Source organism: Pseudophryne corroboree, chromosome 12, assembly GCF_028390025.1.
Source record: "Pseudophryne corroboree isolate aPseCor3 chromosome 12, aPseCor3.hap2, whole genome shotgun sequence".
NCBI classification, from domain to species: Eukaryota; Metazoa; Chordata; class Amphibia; order Anura; family Myobatrachidae; genus Pseudophryne; species Pseudophryne corroboree.
The window spans coordinates 117498372-117519866 of NC_086455.1; the positions used below are offsets into that span (position 1 = coordinate 117498372).

A 21495-nucleotide genomic window follows, 5' to 3' on the forward strand; every position below is an offset into this window, starting at 1 on the left:
AAGGTACACATACTGTGTATAGACACATTGGGGGTAAATCAGAGTTGATCGCAGCAGCTAATTTGTTAGCAGTTGGGCAAAACAATGTGCACTGCAGGGGGGGCAGATATAACATTTGCAGAGAGTGTTAGATTTGGGTGGGTTATAGTGTTTCTGTGCAGGGTAAATACTGGCTGCTTTATTTTTACACTGCAATTTAGATTTCAGTTTGAACACACCCCACCCAAATCTAACTCTCTCTGCACATGTTATATCTGCCCCCCCTGCAGTGCACATGGTTTTGCCCAACTGCTAACAAATTTGCTGCTGCGATCAACTCTGAATTAGGCCCATTGTACCATACATTTCACTTCTTACTTACAGAACGGTATGGTAGGTCGACAGTCAATAGGTTGACCATTATTGGTCGACACTGACATGATCGAAACAATAAAATGGTCAACACATTAAAAAGTCGACATTACTTTTTCTTTTTTAAAAAGGTTGTTTTAAAAAAAAAAAAACACTTTCATACTTTACCATCCACGTGGACTATGATTGCGAATAGTAACCTGTGCTGAGCACAGCAGTAGCAGAGCGAGGCACCTTGCCAGCAGCATGGCGGGCAAAGCGAGCCATGCAAGGGGACCCGGTGCACCAATTGGGGTTCCTGCTCATGTTACAAAAAAATTGACATAAAAAAAGCTTCAAAGTGTCATGTCGACCTTTTTTATGTGATGACGTATCCAGTGTTGACCATTTTAATGTGTCAACATTTTTCCTGTGTTGATATGTCAACGTCGACCAATAGTAGTCAACCTATTGACTTTCAACCTAATCCATGTCAACCCATTGATCCATGACCTTACAGAACCTGTAGGCTTTTTGGGTTATAAAAAAAGCTAAACATTACCAGCTAGAGACACGATGATGTACTGCGGGGGAGAAAAACTGAATACAAAAGGAGTTTTGGGAAGGAGGAGATTTACACAAGAGATTTTTGGAGAAAAGCATCAAGAAAGACACACATGCTTTGCCCACTTGAGATTTTGCATAATCACCGTTCGGAGTCTATGAATAGAATCTGCAGGAGCGTATAGGAATTCAGCTTCATGAGCAAATGCGGATACTAGTAGCCAGCCAGATCGGGCACAAAGGAAGTGAAAAACCCAGCAGCCTGCCAGGAAATTATTTTTGGAAAATGTCATCAAGAATAGTTTATACAAATCTCCTTATTTAAATGAGAAGTAGCTGTTCAGGCTGCTTAATAGGCTAAAGAAACCTCAAAATGATAAATAATGAAACCATTAGTAGTTAATGCTGCAGCGTTTCATTAATATGAGCTATGCTTCACAAGAATGACTATCAAATAATTGGTTTAACCCTTTGAGTTTTGGGTGGATTTCTGCATACAAGGTCTTGTAATAGTTACTTATTACAACAGTTAGAAAGAACCTTAGTTCTCCTATATCACAGTGTCCTCCTGTGGTTGCACTGTTGACAGGCTTTAACACGGCAACTAGAGTCTCTGAAGTTAGTCACGATAATATGTGTGATGAAGTGTGTTTCTGTCACATGTCTAAAGAAGGAGGTGGTTTGAATGGGATGCAGTCAGGTGACCGACGCCTGAATCCCAACACCACTCGGAATCCCAGTGCCAGAACTCCGACCGATGGCATCCTGAAGGTAAGTACTGGGGTGAGGGTTAGGGCCCGGGTGAGGGTTTAGGGTTACGCACCAGAGGGGTCATTAGACGCAGCCGCCACCCCTTGTGTCCTTAGCCCTAGCGCCACCTCAGGTGGGTTAGGGTTACAGTATGGGGGAGGGAAGGGGTAAATGAATTACTCCGTCCCCTGACGGCATTCTAAAAGTTGGGATGCCACGGCCGGTCATGTGACTGCCAGCATCCTGACTGCCGGGATAATATGTCACACCAGTTTGAATGACTGGGGAGGAATTTAAGGGAGGTTTTTATGCAGCTCCCTTTATCTGCTTTTTTCAACTCAAGGTATACAGTATAATTCTTTTGAATGGGTGAGTATGTTTTAAGATCCGATTAAACTATAGGATACAAATGTTTGGATCATATTTTACCTGGATCTTATTGCAGACCGGCAATGGAGACTTAATTCTCCCTATCCAGCACTTGTCCAAGTGGCACCATGCCACTACACACAGCTGAGTTACAATGCTGTACAGAAATTAGGAGGCAAGAAACCAAATGAAATAGTTCCTGGCAGCAAGATTGGACCCTCAGACTGTCACAGGCCACAGGGGTCCTTGGTTAGCAGAAAGCTCAGGACTTCTTTATCTTTTACATTCATGCGCAGAAACGATCTGGCCACCATTTTTTCAGGAGTTGTGTAAAGGTCTAATCCCTGCTACAGGATTTAACACAACAGTCTTATGTTTGCCGGGGAAACAGGACATACATAAAACAGGAACTTACAAGGTGGACAAAAAATGTAGTCATGAAAACAAATGGTAGGTAATTAGGGATTCACTGGTGTGAGAGCTTACATTCTAACATGAATGAGAGTGGATTGGTGTGGCTAGTAAAGTTTGCTTCTGCCTAAGTATGCTACTGAGGGCAACTGCAGGCAACATAACCGTTCAGACTTCCCAGGACAGAAGTAATGAGGGGTAAATAAAGAGAGTGGAGGGATAAAAAGGACGCTGAAGAGAGAAGAGGAAATTGGAGAAAGGGACGATGACCGTTAGTAGAAGGAAGAGAGCATCTTAATAAACTAGGAGCTTGATGGAGGGATGCCAGAGATGTGGATGAATGTGGATTATCTGCTGTAGGTAACAAAACAGTGGGAATTAACAACTGATCCATTTGGTTATTCACACAGGACAATGGAGGAGATATAGGCTACTGTGGATTTCTGCCGGTATTCAGAGGCAGCCACATCTACTGTACATGGCTGTTATGCCCCTATACATCTGCTTGGGGTAGGGACCATCACCACTATCAACATGGATTTGCCCCAGCCCTATCATGGGTGCCAAAGATCAGTCTGCAATTGCCGTATCTTTTTATACAATGACCTCTGAATAGGCCGCATCTCCATCTTTGCCCCAACAGCTAACACAAGTTTTGTACAAATGCCCAATTGCTGCACAGATACACTTCTGTAGTTGTAAATGAAGGCAGCGACCGACTTACGGGATACTCTGAACAGCAACGCCAAGTCACGGTGATGTTTGCGTGCACCGTGCAAGCATACGCGGTGTGAAAAATTGCAGATGCGCCCACTTTGCAGGCAGCTCTGAATAAGAGCCTGCATGCGCAAAAAATATACAATGCTTTCAATTTGTGAGAATAAAAAGTGTGAGGCATGAACAGAGCCGAGCTAATGTGAGGCTAACTCCAACTGCCATCCGCATACTGGACTGGTATTTACCATACGCTCTTGGACTGTGTAACCAGTATTCTTAGTACTGTTGGGCTTTCAAATAATATGGGCAAAGAATGAGGATGCCGTGAAGAACGATAGGTGCGGGATCCACACATAGAGTATTCAGTATTCCCAGTATATAGAGTGCCTGAATCATACTTATTTCTTATTACAGAATGCAGGAATAACAAAAAGAAATAGGTCACTGGAGTTCAATAGAAAACCTTACACTGAAATATGATTTATTTAACACCAATGTGTTTATAGAACCCATCTTACCGAATACACTTTATACACGTTTTAAGGTTGTTCCATGGGAAACGTGAATCACGGAACCTTATCTAAATAACTGCACTTTTGTTATACATATATCCATGATTTTTAATGGATATAGAATAATACAAGGAAAGCACACAGATGGGTAAATGGGGTGTATTATTTCTTTGAATTAAAATGTTCTTATCAATGCAAAACGATACGCCGTCCTCAACGGCTATAAATAGGGATAAGGAACTCATTAAAGATAAATTAGTTTCCTGGAAACACAGTAATCTGCTTCAGTACGGTGAGCTGTGCTGTAGCTCACAGTCCGGTATGTTCTATTGCAGTACATATTGCATTTATTATTTATCTAGTGACCTACAGACAGGCTTCACAGGGTGCAGACTCACCGGCCTCTTCTTTGGAAGCCGCAAGAAGAAAATCACTCCAAGGTCCGCAGCCGGCGAAATTAGCCACGCACACCCGGACTGTTAGATCTTTCTGGGGATCCCAGACGGTCAGATTGGCTTGGTTTCCCTGGACAAACACTTCTCCCTAGTCATAGAAATAATAATGAATAAATCATTAAAAGATAAAGAACAAGATAAAGCAAAAGACATGGCTGGAATTAGCTTTCAGGGCTGTACAGGATATAATAATATAATACTGCATTGCAGTGTGCACTTACTGTATTGGTCTCTGCCTTTAGGTTTATCTGCGTTTCATGCTTATAGATATGAGGTGATGTCCTCTGTGGCAGAAACTACAGACAATACTAATGGTATGGCACACAACTTACAGGAGGAGCAGGGCTGTATCAACTGTTAGGTGACCCAGTCTTATATCTAGGGACTGACGGACCCTGGGAAACCCGCCACTCGCAATAGGTAGTAATACAGGGAAATAGGTCAGATAGTGAATGACTTATATTACTGGTATGTTAAAATTAGCCCTGGCCTAAAGGTGCTGACCCCACACTCTATTTTCCCAGTGGCAAGCCTTCACCTCGGAACCAGCCAACAATAAATAGCACTGCAGATCAAAGATGAATTTGCCCCCTTCCTCGCTCTCCTCCAACTGAAGAAACCAGAGTACTTCATACCAGGATAAGCAGTGTCTTGCGGGGTGCAGTAATGTTATGTGGGGAGGGTGTATTACCAGGGCTGGCTACAGGCCTACTAGCACCCTGAGCGAGAACATTTTCAAGCAAAACACCCCCCCCCCCCCCTCGCGTATGCTCCTGGAAAAGTGGGCGTGGCCTCGCAGCTTCATATTATCAAACCATAAATAAATATATTTTCACACCCCCTCTACTCACACAGCCTTACACATAACAGCCACAGTAGTGTTCCCCCTAGCACTGCCAGATACACAGGATATGCCCCCCCCAGCAGTGCCAGATACACATGATATGGCCCCCCAGCAGTGCCAGATACACATGATATGGCCCCCCAGCAGTGCCAGATACACATGATATGGCCCCCCAGCAGTGCCAGATACACATGATATGGCCCCCCAGAGGTGCCAGATACACAATATGCCCCCCCAGCAGTACCAGATACACATGATATGGCTCCAGCAATACCAGATACACATGATATGGCCCCCATCAATGCCAGATACACATGATATGGCCCCCATCAATGCCAGATACACATGATATGGCCCTCAGCAATGCCAGATACACATGATATGGCCCCCAGCAATGCCAGATACACATGATATGGCCCCCAGCAATGCCAGATACACATGATATGGCCACCAGCAATGCCGGATACACATTATATGCCCCCCCCCAGCAGTACCAGATACACAATATGCTTCCCCAGCAGTGCCAGATGCACAATATGCTCCCCCAGGCAGTGCCAGATACACATTATATGCCCCCCAGCAGTACCAGAAATACATGATATGCCCCACAGCAGTGCCAGATACACATGATATGCCCCCCCCCAGCAGTGCCAGATACACGATATGGCCCCCAGCAGTGCCAGATGCACATGACATGCCCACCCCAGCAGTGCCAGATGCACATGATATGCCCACCCCAGCAGTACCAGATACACATGATATGCCCCCCCAGCAGTGCCAGATACACATGATATGCCCCCCCCAGCAGTACCAGATACACATGATATGCCACCTCAGCAGTGTCAGATACACATGATATGCCCCCCCCCCCCAGCAGTGCCAGATACACATGATAGGCCCCACCAGCAGTGCCAGTTACACATGATATGCCCCCCCCAACAGTGCCAGATACACATGATATTCCACCCCCCCCCCCCCATTCCCCAGCAGTGTCAAATACACATGATATGATACTTCCATAGCCTGTATAATGAGGACTATCAGCATGAGATATATGGGCACCTCCAGCTGCTGGTGTATAGTACAGACAGTGCTGTACCCTGCTGCATCCTATGGGAGGGTCTGCACAGTCTCCAGCCTGTGACACTCCCCCCTGTATCCCAGGCATGAGAGCACTAGTACATAACCTCCCAACATGACCCTCTCCAGGAGGGACAGATTGCTCTGCTCCTGGACTTCCCTCTTAATTTAGGATTGCCTTCACCTGTGCTGAAACAGCTTTCTTATTCATTAACATGTTTAACACAGGTGCCTAGAAACTAGAAACGGAATAGATGTTTTACCAGCAGAAAGGATGCCGGCCAATCACCGGGATCCCAACAGCCGATATATTAACGGCTTTCCCTAAAAAAGGTGAGTTGTTACAATATATAAGTAGTACCTACACAAAACACTAATATATGTACCTCCAGCAATCAAATCTTTGTGACTCAGGGATTCGGGGCCCCAAGCATCAGTATATATATCTAATTTGTCTAGAAAAGGTATTAGATATACCAGGTATTAGGGTGTACCAGAGGATGTAGGGGAGACAAGTATATTGGACTAAGGCTTTGTGTGTTCTTACCCTGGCTACATGGACTATTCTCAGTCATTCAGTTAAGAAAGAGTTGGCTGCTTGGAAGGTGGTAATTAGGTAGCTGGGGCAGAAGTAGCTAGTGAGGCAGGAGACTCGCTGTCAAAGTGGCTGATTCAACAGGTAAAAAGGAGGATGAGTCTAAGCCCTACTACCCTAATGTTGCCTATATCCTCTATAGACACAGGGCGATTCGGAGTTACTTGCAGAACAACATGCAGCAGCGTCTATTGTGGTCGCCCGTCAGTGACTTCATGAAATTATGCTACAGACACCTTCCCTTGTGTACATTCATCTGGCCGCAGGTGCTAGGTCTAAAACACCCATCTGCAGCTATAATGCCATTAGGTGCGTCCGCAAACGCCACCATCGGTCACACCATAGAAACCTGACGCCTCCCTATGGCAGGTGCCGTGTCTGACTATGGCCTCCTGTGACTGCGAGTCTGGGAACGCAGCTGCTTGCACTGATACACCTGCAACATTCCCATATCACCCATTTTACATTCATTTCTAGCAACCTCCCAGGAAAGCCCATAACTTTTCTACTACATGTCTCAGACCGTCCTTCCCTGATCGCAGCAGCACATTTGTGCCTACACTGCATAACCCGCGCTCCACAGCCTGCATAACCCGCGCTCCACAGCCTGCATAACCCGCGCTCCACAGCCTGCATAACCCGCGCTCCACAGCCTGCATAACCCGCGCTCCACAGCCTGCATAACCCGCGCTCCACAGCCTGCATAACCCGCGCTCCACAGCCTGCATAACCCGCGCCCCGTGAGACATTTTACAAATTTTCATGCATCTGCAGTTGAAAAAAAAAACGCTTAACTGCGTGTACATCAGCATTGCGAGCAGGAACGAATCAGGCCCACAGCCTGAAATGCTTTTTTGGTGCTATTATTGTTATTATCAATGGCTGTTCTCAACAATACATTGGGGCAGATTTAACAAATAAATGACCGGCGCTGACTGACTGGAGCACCATTTAAGACTCTTAACGAGTAATAGCAAGAATATCACTCGTTGTTAAATCTGACCCATTATTTGCTCTTCTCCTTCACTTTTATGTCTGACAGCCAACTGGCTGCTGAGGGTCACATTTAGCACATATTTACCAAGTCTCCTGGATGTTGCGGGAGACTTCTGATTTTCCTAGTAGTCCCCAGCTCCCCCAAAAGAGTGGCTGGATCTCCCACATCCTGCCTGCTACCACAGGGAAGCGGGCAGGATGTGACGACAACACAGAGAATTGCAGCTCCATTTTGAGGTGACAAGGCTAAATAAAACAAAATAACAATTTAGCCATGACCCTTCCTTGATGGTCCATGTATTGCAGCATTTTGCCATTACGGGGACGGGGTCTAATGATGTGTTAGTCCGCCCCATGGAGTTACCTGTCGAGTCTCCTCTCTGGGTATCTCCTGGAGAGGAGTCTACAAAGTAGGTAAGTATGATGTAGCATCGTGTTCACAATTGCAAGTTTGTATATAATAGAATTTTTTAGGTTTCTTCCACCACTTGGCATTGTTTCAGCCATAAGCCAGTGAAAATGTAAAGATCCATGCAAAATAGCATTAATAGAAAACCTTTTATTTTAAATTGAACGTTGCCAATCATTTGCCTCCCCCTTTCCTGAGATCCCTCACTCTTCTTAAGGCTACATAGCATTTGATGTGGATCTGGCAGGATAATAAGCAATAATAATGTGACCATTACTTTTTTTCCATCAAGTAACTAATAAGCAAGAAACAGCAAAAATATACTGAAACCTTTAATTCACCTAAAACATAAACCACTGTTTGTTGGCTTGATCACTAAGGGGCTAATGTATTACGCAGAGATATAGTGGAGAAGTAGATCAGTGGAGAAGTTGCCCATAGCTACCAATCACCTTCCACCTTTCATTTATTGAATGTACTTGATAAAACCCAGGATTTGCACTGGGATTTAGTTAGATCACCGGTTAGACCAGGGTCTGGGGTGTCTGATAGGATTGCTCCCCAAAGAGCTCAGCCCAGATGGCTGGTTTGCCATAGATTGCTTTCCTGGGGCTAACGCAGCACAGATCTGTGTGACCATCGGACATCTAAGTAACTCTCCAGTTACTCAGGATGTCTGAGAACATTACATTGCCGGGGCCAATGAAACACCAATAGCTAAGGCACGCCTCGTTTTCTGGAACGCTCTACAATGCCACCGCGAAACGCAGTAGCATGTTGATCATGTTGCGGCTTTTGGGGGGCACTACGAGCAACATCACATGTCCGATATGCACATAGGCAGTGCGCGTCCCACGCAGATCTGCAAACATTGGAGATTTATGTGAATATCTTGCATAGAACTCTGAATGAGGCCCTCGGCCTGTCACAATGGCAAACAGAGTCCAGCATGATTGGTTCTGGTAATATTCTGTCAAATTCCGCTACTGAAATGTAAACAAAGTCAGGAGAGCGAGTGTGCCATAGTAATTACCATGTTAACAAGTTCAGTCTTGTTAAACGACAAATACATTACATTGCCCCTTGTGACAATTCCCAACCCTGAAATGTATTAATCCTCCGTCTGGCATTACCAACAAGAGAACTGAGAACACCTCTCACATTTGCATACAGAGTTGGATTAGAGATTCGTAAATATGGCCATGTGACAACAACCTACATATCTAATGCTTGGGTCCAGGCTGCACAGTAAAGCCATCCTAGCCCCAACCCATGCAAGCAGAGGCGCCACAACCCTTTTGGTTGGGGGAGGGAGATCTAATTTAAGTTTGGCACCCCTATGTCCCTGAATCTTGCCACCTAAGGGACAACTGGACTTACCGGCCACCTGATGAGAGCGATATCTATCTATCTACATAGATATCTCTGTCTTATAAGACAAATACAACATTAAGGGGCCCATTTCTGGTGTACTGAGGTTTAGACTCGATAAAAATAATTTCTTATTGCCACTCAGTGGCAAACGCAGGATTTACAGAGGGGGTTACCAATTGCAATCCACTATCTCCCACTCTGCGGAACATTGAAGCAAGTGTGGGAGTTAGGTGGAGCGGTAGAAGAATCCAGCAATAACACCAGACATTAATGTATACATTGGTCTTTTTATACACTGGATACTGCACCAAATACAGTATTAATATTTAACACTATAGATGGTCTATCGTATAGGATGTATCAAATCTCCCACCTCATGGTAAGGCTCCTGTCTCTTCCTGCCAGTTACTCTCTGGTCCAGTGCACTGGATGAGGGCTCAGATCTACACACACAGCAAACTTAATAGAAGTTGCTACCACTGGGCATGTGCAGCTGCTCTGCCCCTTAAAATGCATGTTGTGGCGGCAGTTCTATTAATCATATCATATACTATTGTTGTCATAATTTGAGCCACTTGCCAAGAGGAGAGGGGTTTCCTGTGCAACTGGAACCTCCACCACCACCACCACCTGCATTTGCCTATGAGATTCCACTCAGCAACTACTTACCCAGTGCACGTTTCCCTGCTAAGGCAGGTAAGCAAGAGATGGGTATGTACTGACTTTGACCATCAGGCGGAACTGTTAAGGGGTGGCGCGTGCTCCAGAGAAGGTTGATGCTTATTAGTATTTAAAATGTAACTATGTTACCAAGTTACTGTTTGCACTGTTATGTCAAAGTCGAAAAATATCCTCTTACACATGCCTTGTACTAACCCCATGCACATGCCCGCTGCGAGTGCACACGCTCTGCCGTGCGTACGCATATTCACACTTTGCGTAACGGAGCTTCTACGGCCGTGCGCTTTGGCGCGTGGTATGCGCATTTACGGTAGAGTTTGTGAGCGTCTAGTGGGCGACTCGATCGCAACATATTTAACCCATATAGTGTGTTTTATAGATAATATTCCCCTAAAACAATGTCAGCAAGTATGTTTGGTGTAAATGGTTCCTGGAACAGAGAGATTCCTCTTTACATGATAGGAAGGGTCAGATAAAGGTTGAAAGGTGGTGTCTAGTATCCAGGTGTAGGGTATTTTAAGGGTAATATTCCTATGATAGTTAGGAAAGATTCGCATATTCCTGCGCATAGTTATGCGCAGAAGTAGAAAACAGATATAAAACTGTATTTAAAATATATTACAAATGGGAAGATGATGAGAATGGAATTCACACATAAATTTCCCACAGACTGAGATACAATGGCCTTATTTACACTAAGCTTTGAGATTCTTTGAAGAGGGCCTACACCTTTGTTTATGAATAGGGCCAGGTTTCTCTCCAGAATAATGAGTGCTGAGTTGCCATTGTCTCAACTGAAAGAGACATAAACAAGCGTGAACAATATCTAGGAACAGAGTTTGTTTGGAAGATCCAAAACAATAGCTTTCCACAATATAACCAGACAGAGAGGAATTTACAATACTAACAAGTCCTAGCCATCGCCCACTTCTTGAACTAACCAATGATCCCCGGTGCAGTACATGTCCCACCCCCTAACCAATGGAAAGAGAGCACACAGTGTCTATTGTATTATGTCTTGAGCTAGTGAATAAATATAGCTTGCAACAGGCTTTGACACACAAGACTCTCTCCAAAAGGCTTTCTTTTTGAATGCTGAGGGCTGGATCCAGGATGCGCTTGCAAATCATTCCCACATGTGTAAGTTTCTCTGTAGCCATTTTGTTATCCTTTCTGTTTGCCATTTGTTCTCATTGTGTACTCATTCTGTTTTCTTGTTTGCGATCGTTCGCTATTGTTCATATTTTTCTCGTTATTCTGTTTAGATTTTATGTTAGTTTTGTAGTGTATAAGCTGTACTGTTTTTCCCCTTTTTACTCAAATAGAATTATCCACTGGGTGTTAGAGCCCAAGTGGTTTTTGTATCCTAACCAGGTCTTGTGTTTTCAATAGTTACTGTAAAGGGTTTTCTGAGCGTCTCAATCGCTCAAGCAGCTTCTCATACAATCAAGGTTAATAAGCATTACATCGTTATAGTATTTCATTGCCAAGGTTTAAAGTGTAAAGCATACCCTTAAGGTGTGTGGTTACTAAGGGTTACTGTGTAACATTCTGTGAGCGTGCGTGTCGCTTGTGCGTCGCGCGCCCACGGCCTAGCGTCTGCTACGCTAGGTGCGTACCCTAACGGTACTCAGTGCGCCAATAGCGTACTTAGTCCATAATAGAATATAGCTTAATGTTTAAAGGTAATAACTGACTTTATCAGTTATTATTGTTGGTATCGTGGTATCTTTGCTATTACTTGCCTCCTGTGTGAGCCATAACCCATAGAGAATATGGGTACCATGTTGCTTTAAACATTGTTGCCTTTTTCAAAGTAAGCTGGACTTTAAGGCAAGGCACAAGACACAAATACATTTGGCATCCTTCGCACCCTCTATAGAATAAATACACTTATACCATGTAAAAATTTTTTTACATTTTTGTAAAAATGTTCATGTAATGTTTTGTATTTTAATGAAATTTCATATATATATTTGTGAATGTACTGTACATGCTGTGAAGCTCAACCTACTGTAAAAATAAGATTTTACTTACCGATAAATCTATTTCTCATAGTCCGTAGTGGATGCTGGGACTCCGTAAGGACCATGGGGAATAGCGGCTCCGCAGGAGACAGGGCACAAAATAAAAGCTTAAGGATCAGGTGGTGTGCACTGGCTCCTCCCCCTATGACCCTCCTCCAAGCCTCAGTTAGGATACTGTGCCCGGACGAGCGTACATAATAAGGAAGGATATTGAATCCCGGGTAAGACTCATACCAGCCACACCAATCACACCGTACAACTTGTGATCTGAACCCAGTTAACAGTATGATAAACGCAAGGGAGCCTCTGAAAAGATGGCTCACAACAATAATAACCCGAATTTTTGTAACAATAACTATATACAAGTATTGCAGACAATCCGCACTAGGGATGGGCGCCCAGCATCCACTACGGACTATGAGAAATAGATTTATCGGTAAGTAAAATCTTATTTTCTCTGACGTCCTAGTGGATGCTGGGACTCCGTAAGGACCATGGGGATTATACCAAAGCTCCCAAACGGGCGGGAGAGTGCGGATGACTCTGCAGCACCGAATGAGAGAACTCCAGGTCCTCCTCAGCCAGGGTATCAAATTTGTAGAATTTAGCAAACGTGTTTGCCCCTGACCAAGTAGCTGCTCGGCAAAGTTGTAAAGCCGAGACCCCTCGGGCAGCCGCCCAAGATGAGCCCACTTTCCTTGTGGAATGGGCTTTTACTGATTTTGGCTGTGGCAATCCTGCCACAGAATGTGCAAGCTGAATTGTACTACAAATCCAACGAGCAATCGTCTGCTTAGAAGCAGGAGCACCCAGTTTGTTAGGTGCATACAGGATAAACAGCGAGTCAGATTTTCTGACTCCAGCCGTCCTGGAAACATATATTTTCAAGGCCCTGACAACGTCAAGCAACTTAGAGTCCTCTAAGTCCCTGGTAGCCGCAGGTACCACAATAGGTTGGTTCATGTGAAATGCAGAAACCACCTTAGGTAGAAATTGAGGACGAGTCCTCAATTCCGCCCTGTCAGAATGAAAAATTAAGTAAGGGCTTTTATATGATAAAGCCGCCAATTCTGACACACGCCTGGCTGAAGCCAAGGCTAACAGCATCGACACCTTCCATGTGAGATATTTTAAGTCCACAGTGGAAAGTGGTTCAAACCAATGTGACTTTAGAAAACTCAACACCACATTGAGATCCCAAGGTGCCACTGGAGGCACAAAAGGAGGCTGTATGTGCAGCACCCCTTTTACAAATGTCTGAACTTCAGGTACTGAAGCCAGTTCTTTTTGGAAGAAAATCGACAGGGCCGAAATTTGAACCTTAATGGACCCTAATTTTAGGCCCATAGACAGTCCTGTTTGCAGGAAATGAAGGAAACGACCCAGTTGAAATTCCTCTGTAGGGGCCCTCTTGGCCTCACACCACGCAACATATTTACGCCAAATGCGGTGATAATGTTTTGCGGTTACGTCCTTCCTGGCTTTGACCAGAGTAGGAATGACTTCTTCTGGAATGCCTTTTTCCCTCAGGATCCGGCGTTCAACCGCCATGCCGTCAAACGCAGCCGCGGTAAGTCTTGAAACAGACAAGGCCCCTGCAGTAGCAGGTCCTGTCTTAGAGGTAGAGGCCACGGTTCGTCCGTGAGCATCTCTTGAAGTTCCGGGTACCAAGTCCTTCTTGGCCAATCCGGGACCACGAGTATAGTTCTTACTCCTCTCCTGTCGACCCACTGAGGTAACGGGCGTTTTAGCGCCCCTGACGGTGTCTGAGACGCCTGGACAGGCACTAATTGATTTGCCGGCTGTCTCATGTCGTCAACAGTTTTTTGCAAATTGCTGACATTATCACTTAATTGTTTAAATACAATCATCCAGTCAGGTGTCGACTCCCTAGGGGGTGACATCACCAACACAGGCAACTGCTCCGCCTCCACATCATTTTCCTCCTCATACATGTCGACACACGCGTACCGACACACAGCACACACACCGGGAATGCTCTGATAGAGGACAGGACCCCACTTAGCCCTTTGGAGAGACAGAGGGAGAGTCTGCCAGCACACACCCAGCGCTATATATATATATACAGGGATAACCTTATATAAGTGTTATTCCCTTATAGCTGCTGTTATTATCGTTATTTGCTGCCAAAAATGCCCCCCCTTCTCTTTTTTACCCTGATTCTGAAGCAGGACTGCAGGGGAGAGTCAGGGAGCCGTCCTTCCAGTGGAGCTGTGAGGGAAAATGGCGCTTGTGTGCTGAGGAGATAGGCTCCGCCCCTTCACGACGTCCTTATCTCCCGCTTTTTTGTGTAAAAATGGCAGGGGATTAAAATACATCCATATAGCCCAGGAGCTATATGTGATGTATTCTTTTTGCCACCTAAGGTATATTGTTATATTGCGTCTCAGGGCGCTCCCCCCCAGCGCCCTGCACCCTCAGTGACCGGAGTGTGAAGTGTGCTGAGAGCAATGGCGCACAGCTGCGGTGCTGTGCGCTACCTTAGATTTCACCGGACCTCTTCGTCTCTTCTGGCTCTGTAAGGGGGACGGCGGCGCGGCTCCGGTGACCCATCCAGGCTGAACCTGTGATCGTCCCTCTGGAGCTAATGTCCAGTAGCCTAAGAAACCCGATCCACTCTGCACTCAGGTGAGTCCGTTTCTTCTCCCCTTAGTCCCACGATGCAGTGAGCCTGTTGCCAGCAGGACTCACTGTAAATAAAAAAAACCTAAACTAAACTTTTATTCTAAGCAGCTCAGGAGAGCCACCTAGATTGCACCCTTCTCGGCCGGGCACAAAAATCTAACTGAGGCTTGGAGGAGGGTCATAGGGGGAGGAGCCAGTGTACACCACCTGATCCTTAAGCTTTTATTTTGTGCCCTGTCTCCTGCGGAGCCGCTATTCCCCATGGTCCTTACGGAGTCCCAGCATCCACTAGGACGTCAGAGAAAATAGGATTTTGGTACTTACCAGGTAAATCCTTTTCTTTGAATCCATAGGGGGCACTGGAGTACTCTTGGGGATATGGACGGCTTCCACCGGAAGAAGGCACTGAATAAATTAATTTTTGAGACTACTCCTCCCCTCCATATCCTCGAGCACTTCAGTGTTTTTTACTGAGCCGAACAGGATCGATAGAGAGATTGACCAAAGGAGAATTACATATAATCTCACGGACAACAATAAAGTTGACACAAAACGTAACAGACAACTAAACAGTTGACACCATAACTGATTAACCCTTGTTAAATTTAAACCAGTCGTGAAAGTGTGTTACCATAAGAACCACTGAACTTCCTAAAACAGGTAAACTGCTCTGGGTGGGCGTCCAGTGCCCCCTATGGATTCAAAGAAAAGGATTTACCTGGTAAGTACCAAAATCCTATTTTCTTTATCATCCACTAGGGGTCACTGGAGTACTCTTGGGATGTACCAAAGTTTCCTCCGTGGTGGGAGAGCTGTTTGGCACTTGTAACACTAAACGGCCAAAGCTAGATGCTGATGCCGCGAAAGTATCAAACTTGTAAAAGCGCACAAACGTGTGCACTGAAGACCAAGTAGCCGCACGGCAAAGCTGTGTCGTAGAAGCCCCACGACTCGCTGCCCATGACGTTCCCACAGAACGTGTGGAATGAGCTGTTACTGAAGTAGGTGGCTGTAACCTAGCATAAAGGTAAGCCTGACGTATGGTCAGTTTGATCCATCTGGATAAGGTTTGCTTAGAGGCTGGCCAACCCCTCTTAGCCGCATCATAGAGAACAAACAACGTATCCGTTTTACGCACAGTAGACGTTCGGGATACATAGATGCGCAATGCGCGAACCACATCCAACGTTCCAGAATCTCCTGTTAACACAGGAACTACTATTGGTTGATTGATGTGAAAAGACGACACTACCTTTGGTAGAAAAGCGGGATTCGTCCGAAGTTCCGCTCTGTCATCATGAAAAACTAAATACGGTGACTTGCACGACAAGGCACCCAGATCTGAAACACGCCTAGCCGAAGCTAAGGCTAAAAGAAAAATCGTTTTCCAAGTGAGAAATTTAATATCCACTTGTCGTAAAGGTTCAAAGTAATCGGACTGTAAGAAATCTAAAACCAGATTCAAGTCCCATGGTGCTGTAGGTGGAATGAAAGGAGGCTGTATCCTCTTTACACCCTGTAAAAACGTATGTATTGACGGCAACGAGGCCAATTTCCTTTGAAAGAAAATTGACAACGCAGATACCTGCACCTTTAGTGTGGAAAGACGTAGTCCTCCATCTAACCCCATCTGTAAAAATAACAAAAGACGGGATAAATTAAAAGATGATGTCGGAAATTTCCGAGCTTCACACCAACTTATATAAGTACGCCAGATTCTGTAATAATGAGCTGCCGTAACCGGCTTCCTAGCTCGTACCATGGTTGGTATAACAGACTCAGGAATGCCCTCTCTTCTTAAGATGGCCTTTTCAACAGCCACCCCGTCAAACGCAGCCGCGCTAAATCGGGGTAAAGGAACGGACCCTGTTGTAACAGGTCCGGACGTAGTGGGAGTGGCCACGGATCGTCTGCGAGTAACCCGAGGAGATCCGAGAACCAAGCCCTCCGAGGCCAATGAGGCGCTATTAGTATGACTGTGACGGACCCTCTCTTGATCCGTTTTAGCAACAGCGGGAGCAGCGGAAACGGTGGAAACAGATACACAAGGCTGTACGGCCACGTGGCTGTGAGAGCATCCACCGCCACTGCCCCTGGATCTCTTGTTCTGGACACATATCGTGACACCTGATGATTGTGGCGGGATGCCATCAGATCCACCTGAGGGTACCCCCACTTCTGGATCAACATCTGAAATACTTCTGGATTTAATGCCCACTCTCCTGGATGAAAATCCCGACGACTGAGAAAATCTGCCTCCCAGTTGTCCACTCCCGGAATGAACACTGCCGACAATATCACCTGGTGATATTCGGCCCATCTGAGGATCCGAGCTACTTCCCGCATTGCCATGCGGCTTCTCGTTCCTCCTTGTTTGTTTATGTATGCGACTGCCGTCGCATTGTCTGACTGCACCTGAACAGTCTGAAAACGAAACATGTACACTGCTGGTCTTAGAGCATTGTAAATCGCCCTGAGTTCCAGAACATTTATGGATAGCGATCTTTCGTGATTTGCCCAGAGGCCCTGGAGCCGATGACTCTGAACTACAGCTCCCCAACCTCTGAGACTTGCGTCTGTTGTCAGAATTATCCAATTCACGACGCCGAATCGTCTCCCTGCAGATAGATTGTGTATTTTTAACCACCAGAGAAGAGACACCCTGACTTGTGGCGACAATCTCACCCTGTGGTGCAACTGCAGATGTGATCCCGACCATTGCGCTAACACCTCCAGTTGAAACGGACGTGAGTGAAACCTTCCGAACTGAAGTGCTTCGAAAGCCGCCACCATTGTGCCTAAAAGGCGAATGCACAAATGTACTGAGACTGTGCGTGGCTTGAGCACTAATTGCACCAGATGACGAATGACCTGTACTTTCTGTTGTGGCAGGTAAACCTTTTGTTTTACTGTATCGAGAATCATCCCTAGGAATTGAAGTCGCTGACACGGAATTAGATGTGATTTCTTTAAACTGACTATCCAACCGTGCTGAACTAGTACATTGTACGTTAGCAAAGCATGCTGGAGAAGCAATTGTTGAGACGGAGCCTTTATGAGTAGATCGTCCAAATACGGAACAATTATTACCCCTAGGGACCTGAGATGAGCTATCATCACGGACATTACCTTGGTGAATACCCGAGGCGCTGATGAGAGGCCAAACGGGAGAGCCTGAAACTGGTAATGGTCTCGCCTTATCGCAAACCTTAAGAAACTCTGGTGAGGTGGCCAAATCGGAATGTGTAAGTACGCATCCTTGAGATCCAGTGCAATCATGAATTCCTGCGGCTCTAACCCTGCAATTACTGACCTGAGAGATTCCATCTTGAATCTGTGGTAAGTGACGTAATGATTGAGACCTTTTAGGTTCAATATTGGCCTGACTGAGCCATCTGGTTTTGGTACCAGAAACAGACTGGAATAATAACCCTGCCCCTGTTCCTGCACGGGGACCGGAATTACAACTGCAGCATTCAGCAGAGACTGAATGGCAACCTGCAGAACTGCTTTCTTGTCGTCCGACACAGGCAGTCCTGTCGTGAAAAATCTTCCTGTCGGAAGATAATCGAACTCTATTTTGTAACCCTCTAATACTAACTTGCGGATCCACCCATCTGTGGACGTCTGCAGCCACGCCCCCTGAAAGCTCTGAAGGCGTGCTCCCACAATTGGAGATCCGAGATGGGCTGGGAGCCCGTCATGCCACTGGTTTGTTAGTGGTCTTAGTGTCTTGACGACGTGCATTGGATTGTCGAGCACTACGTCCCCGACCTCTTCTACCAGGCGTGACTGCTCCTGTGCCCTGCCCACGAAAGGGCTGAGTTCTAAAGGATTTGAACGCCGGACCAGAATATTTCCGTTTAGGTATAGTTGTAGGCGATGGAAGAAACACAGACTTTCCTCCAGTAGCCTCAGAAATCCATTTGTCCAATTCAGGACCGAAAAGCTTCTCGCCATCATAAGGCAATGCCTCTATACCTTTTTTAACCTCCGTCTCCGCCTGCCAAGAACGCAGCCAAAGTGCTCGTCGTACTATGACTAGCGATGAGGACAGGCGAGAAGTAAGCTGACAGACGTCAGTAGAAGCTGTACATAGATATTCAGCAGCTTCCCAGATTTGATCCGCGAGAAGTATAAGATGGTCATCTTGCAGAGCCGACTTGAGCTCTTTTATCCATACCATTAAAGCTTTAGTAACCCAAATGCCAACCAACCCAGGTCTCAGCAGCACTCCAGCTGCTGTATACATGGACCTTAGCATAGCCTCTATTTTACGATCTGCAGGGTCTTTAAGCGTAGTAGCAGTTGGTACTGGTATGGTTAACTTCCTTGTAAGTTTGGATACGGATGAATCCACCAATGGTGGGTTCTCCCAAGTAGCTGTCATGGACTCTGGAAACGGGTAACTCTATTTAAATCTACGAGGAATAGAAAACCGTTTATCCGGATTTTTCCGTGATTCCAGTAACATTTTATTAAGAGATTCCGAAATAGGGAAACACATCGGAGATCTCTGTCGTTTAGTAAAAACTACCTCATCATTCGTCAGGGGCTCCTCAGTTTCCGTAAACTCCAGCGACTGACGTACTGCTCTGATGAGATTGTCAATACCTGGGCTGTCAAAATCGTCACTATCTGACTGTTGCCCTATTTCGCCCTCCTCATACTCCTGTTCAGTGAGGTCTAGTATCCCAGAGACTGGAGAATTATTAGGAAAAGGAAATTTATCTTTTCCACTCAAGGTGGGCCTCTGACCAGATTGAGACTCTGGTAACTCAAATGGTCTCATTTTAAACTCAGATCTTGCCGCCTCTCTTTCTTCACGAGAGGCGGCCAGCTCTGATTGTAAACCAACTAATACATCTGCAAGTAAAGCCCATGGAGGGTCCAGAGATGGTGGTTTTACTTCTGAAATCGTATTTATGGCTGTATTAACAACACATGCTGTACATGTGGTGGATCCATCAGGCAACACACTCTTACAGACATGACATGAAAAATGTTTCTTAGATTTTGCTGGTGTCTTACTCATTATAAAAGACAGACAATACAAACTACACACAGACAGACTGCACGACTCAGTAATAACACCAAAGTTCCTGGTATATATCAGGCAAGTGCAGTGCCTGCCAGCAATAAGAAAACTGACCCCAAAATTCCCCTAGTACCACTCTTAGCCGAGATGTAATAAAGGAAACCTGGAACAGACAGGAGAACATTAACATATTAAGCATGCCAAATACTGCCAATGTCTCCCCCCCCCCACTCCCACGACCTCCGTGTACAGCACCGGGTCGGGGCCTGTGGAAGTCTGCATAGGGCCGTGTGAGCGGCCTGTACCTGTAGGCCCAGGCAGCGGGAACTCCTCGGCTGCTGCGGGCGGATAGCGGAAGCAGCGAGCGTGCTGCATAGAGCCCTGGAGCGGCCTATGCACACGCGCTCCCGCCCGCCACACACATTTTGCGGAGTGTCTGTGTAGCCAGGCAGCGCTGCTGCGGCGCCGGGGAGCAGCGGTCTGGTATTTAAGATGCTGGGAGCGGAGAGTGAGAGCGCGCCGCATGGAGCCGTGATGCGGCCCATGCACACGCGCTCCGGGCAGCGGTGAGTACCCAATACAATCCCCAACAGTGGAGCGGCAGCAAGAGCTGACCGCCCCTAACATACCTGGACCGTGACCAAAGTCTATGACGGGGCTTCTCATCCAAGCTCCGTCCAGCTTTTTGCAGGCAGCCTGCAGGTGGAGTGAGGGAGCTCTTTACAGAGAGGTCCGACACTCACGGCTGTTCTCAGCCGCTTCCACTGTCCCTGACCCACGCCTGTTAGAAGGGGGGAAAGGACGTGGAAATCCTTGAAAAGAAGAAAAACTTAGGAACTAAAAAAAAATTCCAATACTTTGTGGACGAGCTCCACTATGCCTTCTAACTGTGTCGAGCACAGAAAAAACACTGAAGTGCTCGAGGATATGGAGGGGAGGAGTAGTCTCAAAAATTAATTTATTCAGTGCCTTCTTCCGGTGGAAGCCGTCCATATCCCCAAGAGTACTCCAGTGACCCCTAGTGGATGATAAAGAAATTCATCATGTCCAGCAGGTGGCAGGGTTGTTAGTACTGCCTAAGTAGCACTGGCCAGATCTATTCCATGCGTCCTTGAAGACACGTGTTACCAACTTTTTTTTTTGTAGTTTCCTTGATCATGTAAGAAATCTCCCCAAAGTTTTACTTGTATAAGGATAGACAATTTCTATTAAAAAAGTAAATATATTGTCTGGAGACCTCCATAAATGTAATGCCTTAGTCAATAACAGTTTTTAGAAAACTACGGGATTCCCCTGTAAAACGATGGTGTTCTAAAGCCATAGCATGGTGGCAGAGTGTACAGCATTGTTGTTTGACAGCATTGGGTTCGATTCTAATCAGGGTTCTATCTGTGTACTTTATGAACATGCTTCCCAAGTTTGCGTGGGTTTCCTCCCTCAAGCCAAAGGCATATTTCTGACAACTGTGTGATAGGGAATATAGAATGTAAGCTCTCCTAGAACAGGGACTGATGTGAAACATTACATATCCTCTGTTAAGCGCTGTGTAATACATAAGCACTAAAAACTGTAACAAAAAATAGCAATAACGACAACATTCAAGCTGGTGCCATCCAACACTAGCGTGACACCAGCCCTGCACGGTGAGCGCCCCATCAGTTCTGCGGCGTGAAGGGGCAGATGAAAACTGAAATGCT

At 45.9% G+C, this 21495-nt stretch overlaps 1 protein-coding gene across 1 annotated transcript in view; it reads right to left on the minus strand.

Moving 5' to 3' along the window:
• The window catches only part of TYRO3 (TYRO3 protein tyrosine kinase), a 455756-nt gene that overhangs the window by 148730 nt on the left and 285531 nt on the right, over positions 1 to 21495 (minus strand). The window contains exon 9 of the mRNA XM_063947918.1: positions 4052 to 4196. Within this exon, the coding sequence (XP_063803988.1) occupies positions 4052 to 4196 (145 nt within the window). The remainder of the gene's footprint in view (positions 1 to 4051; positions 4197 to 21495) is intronic.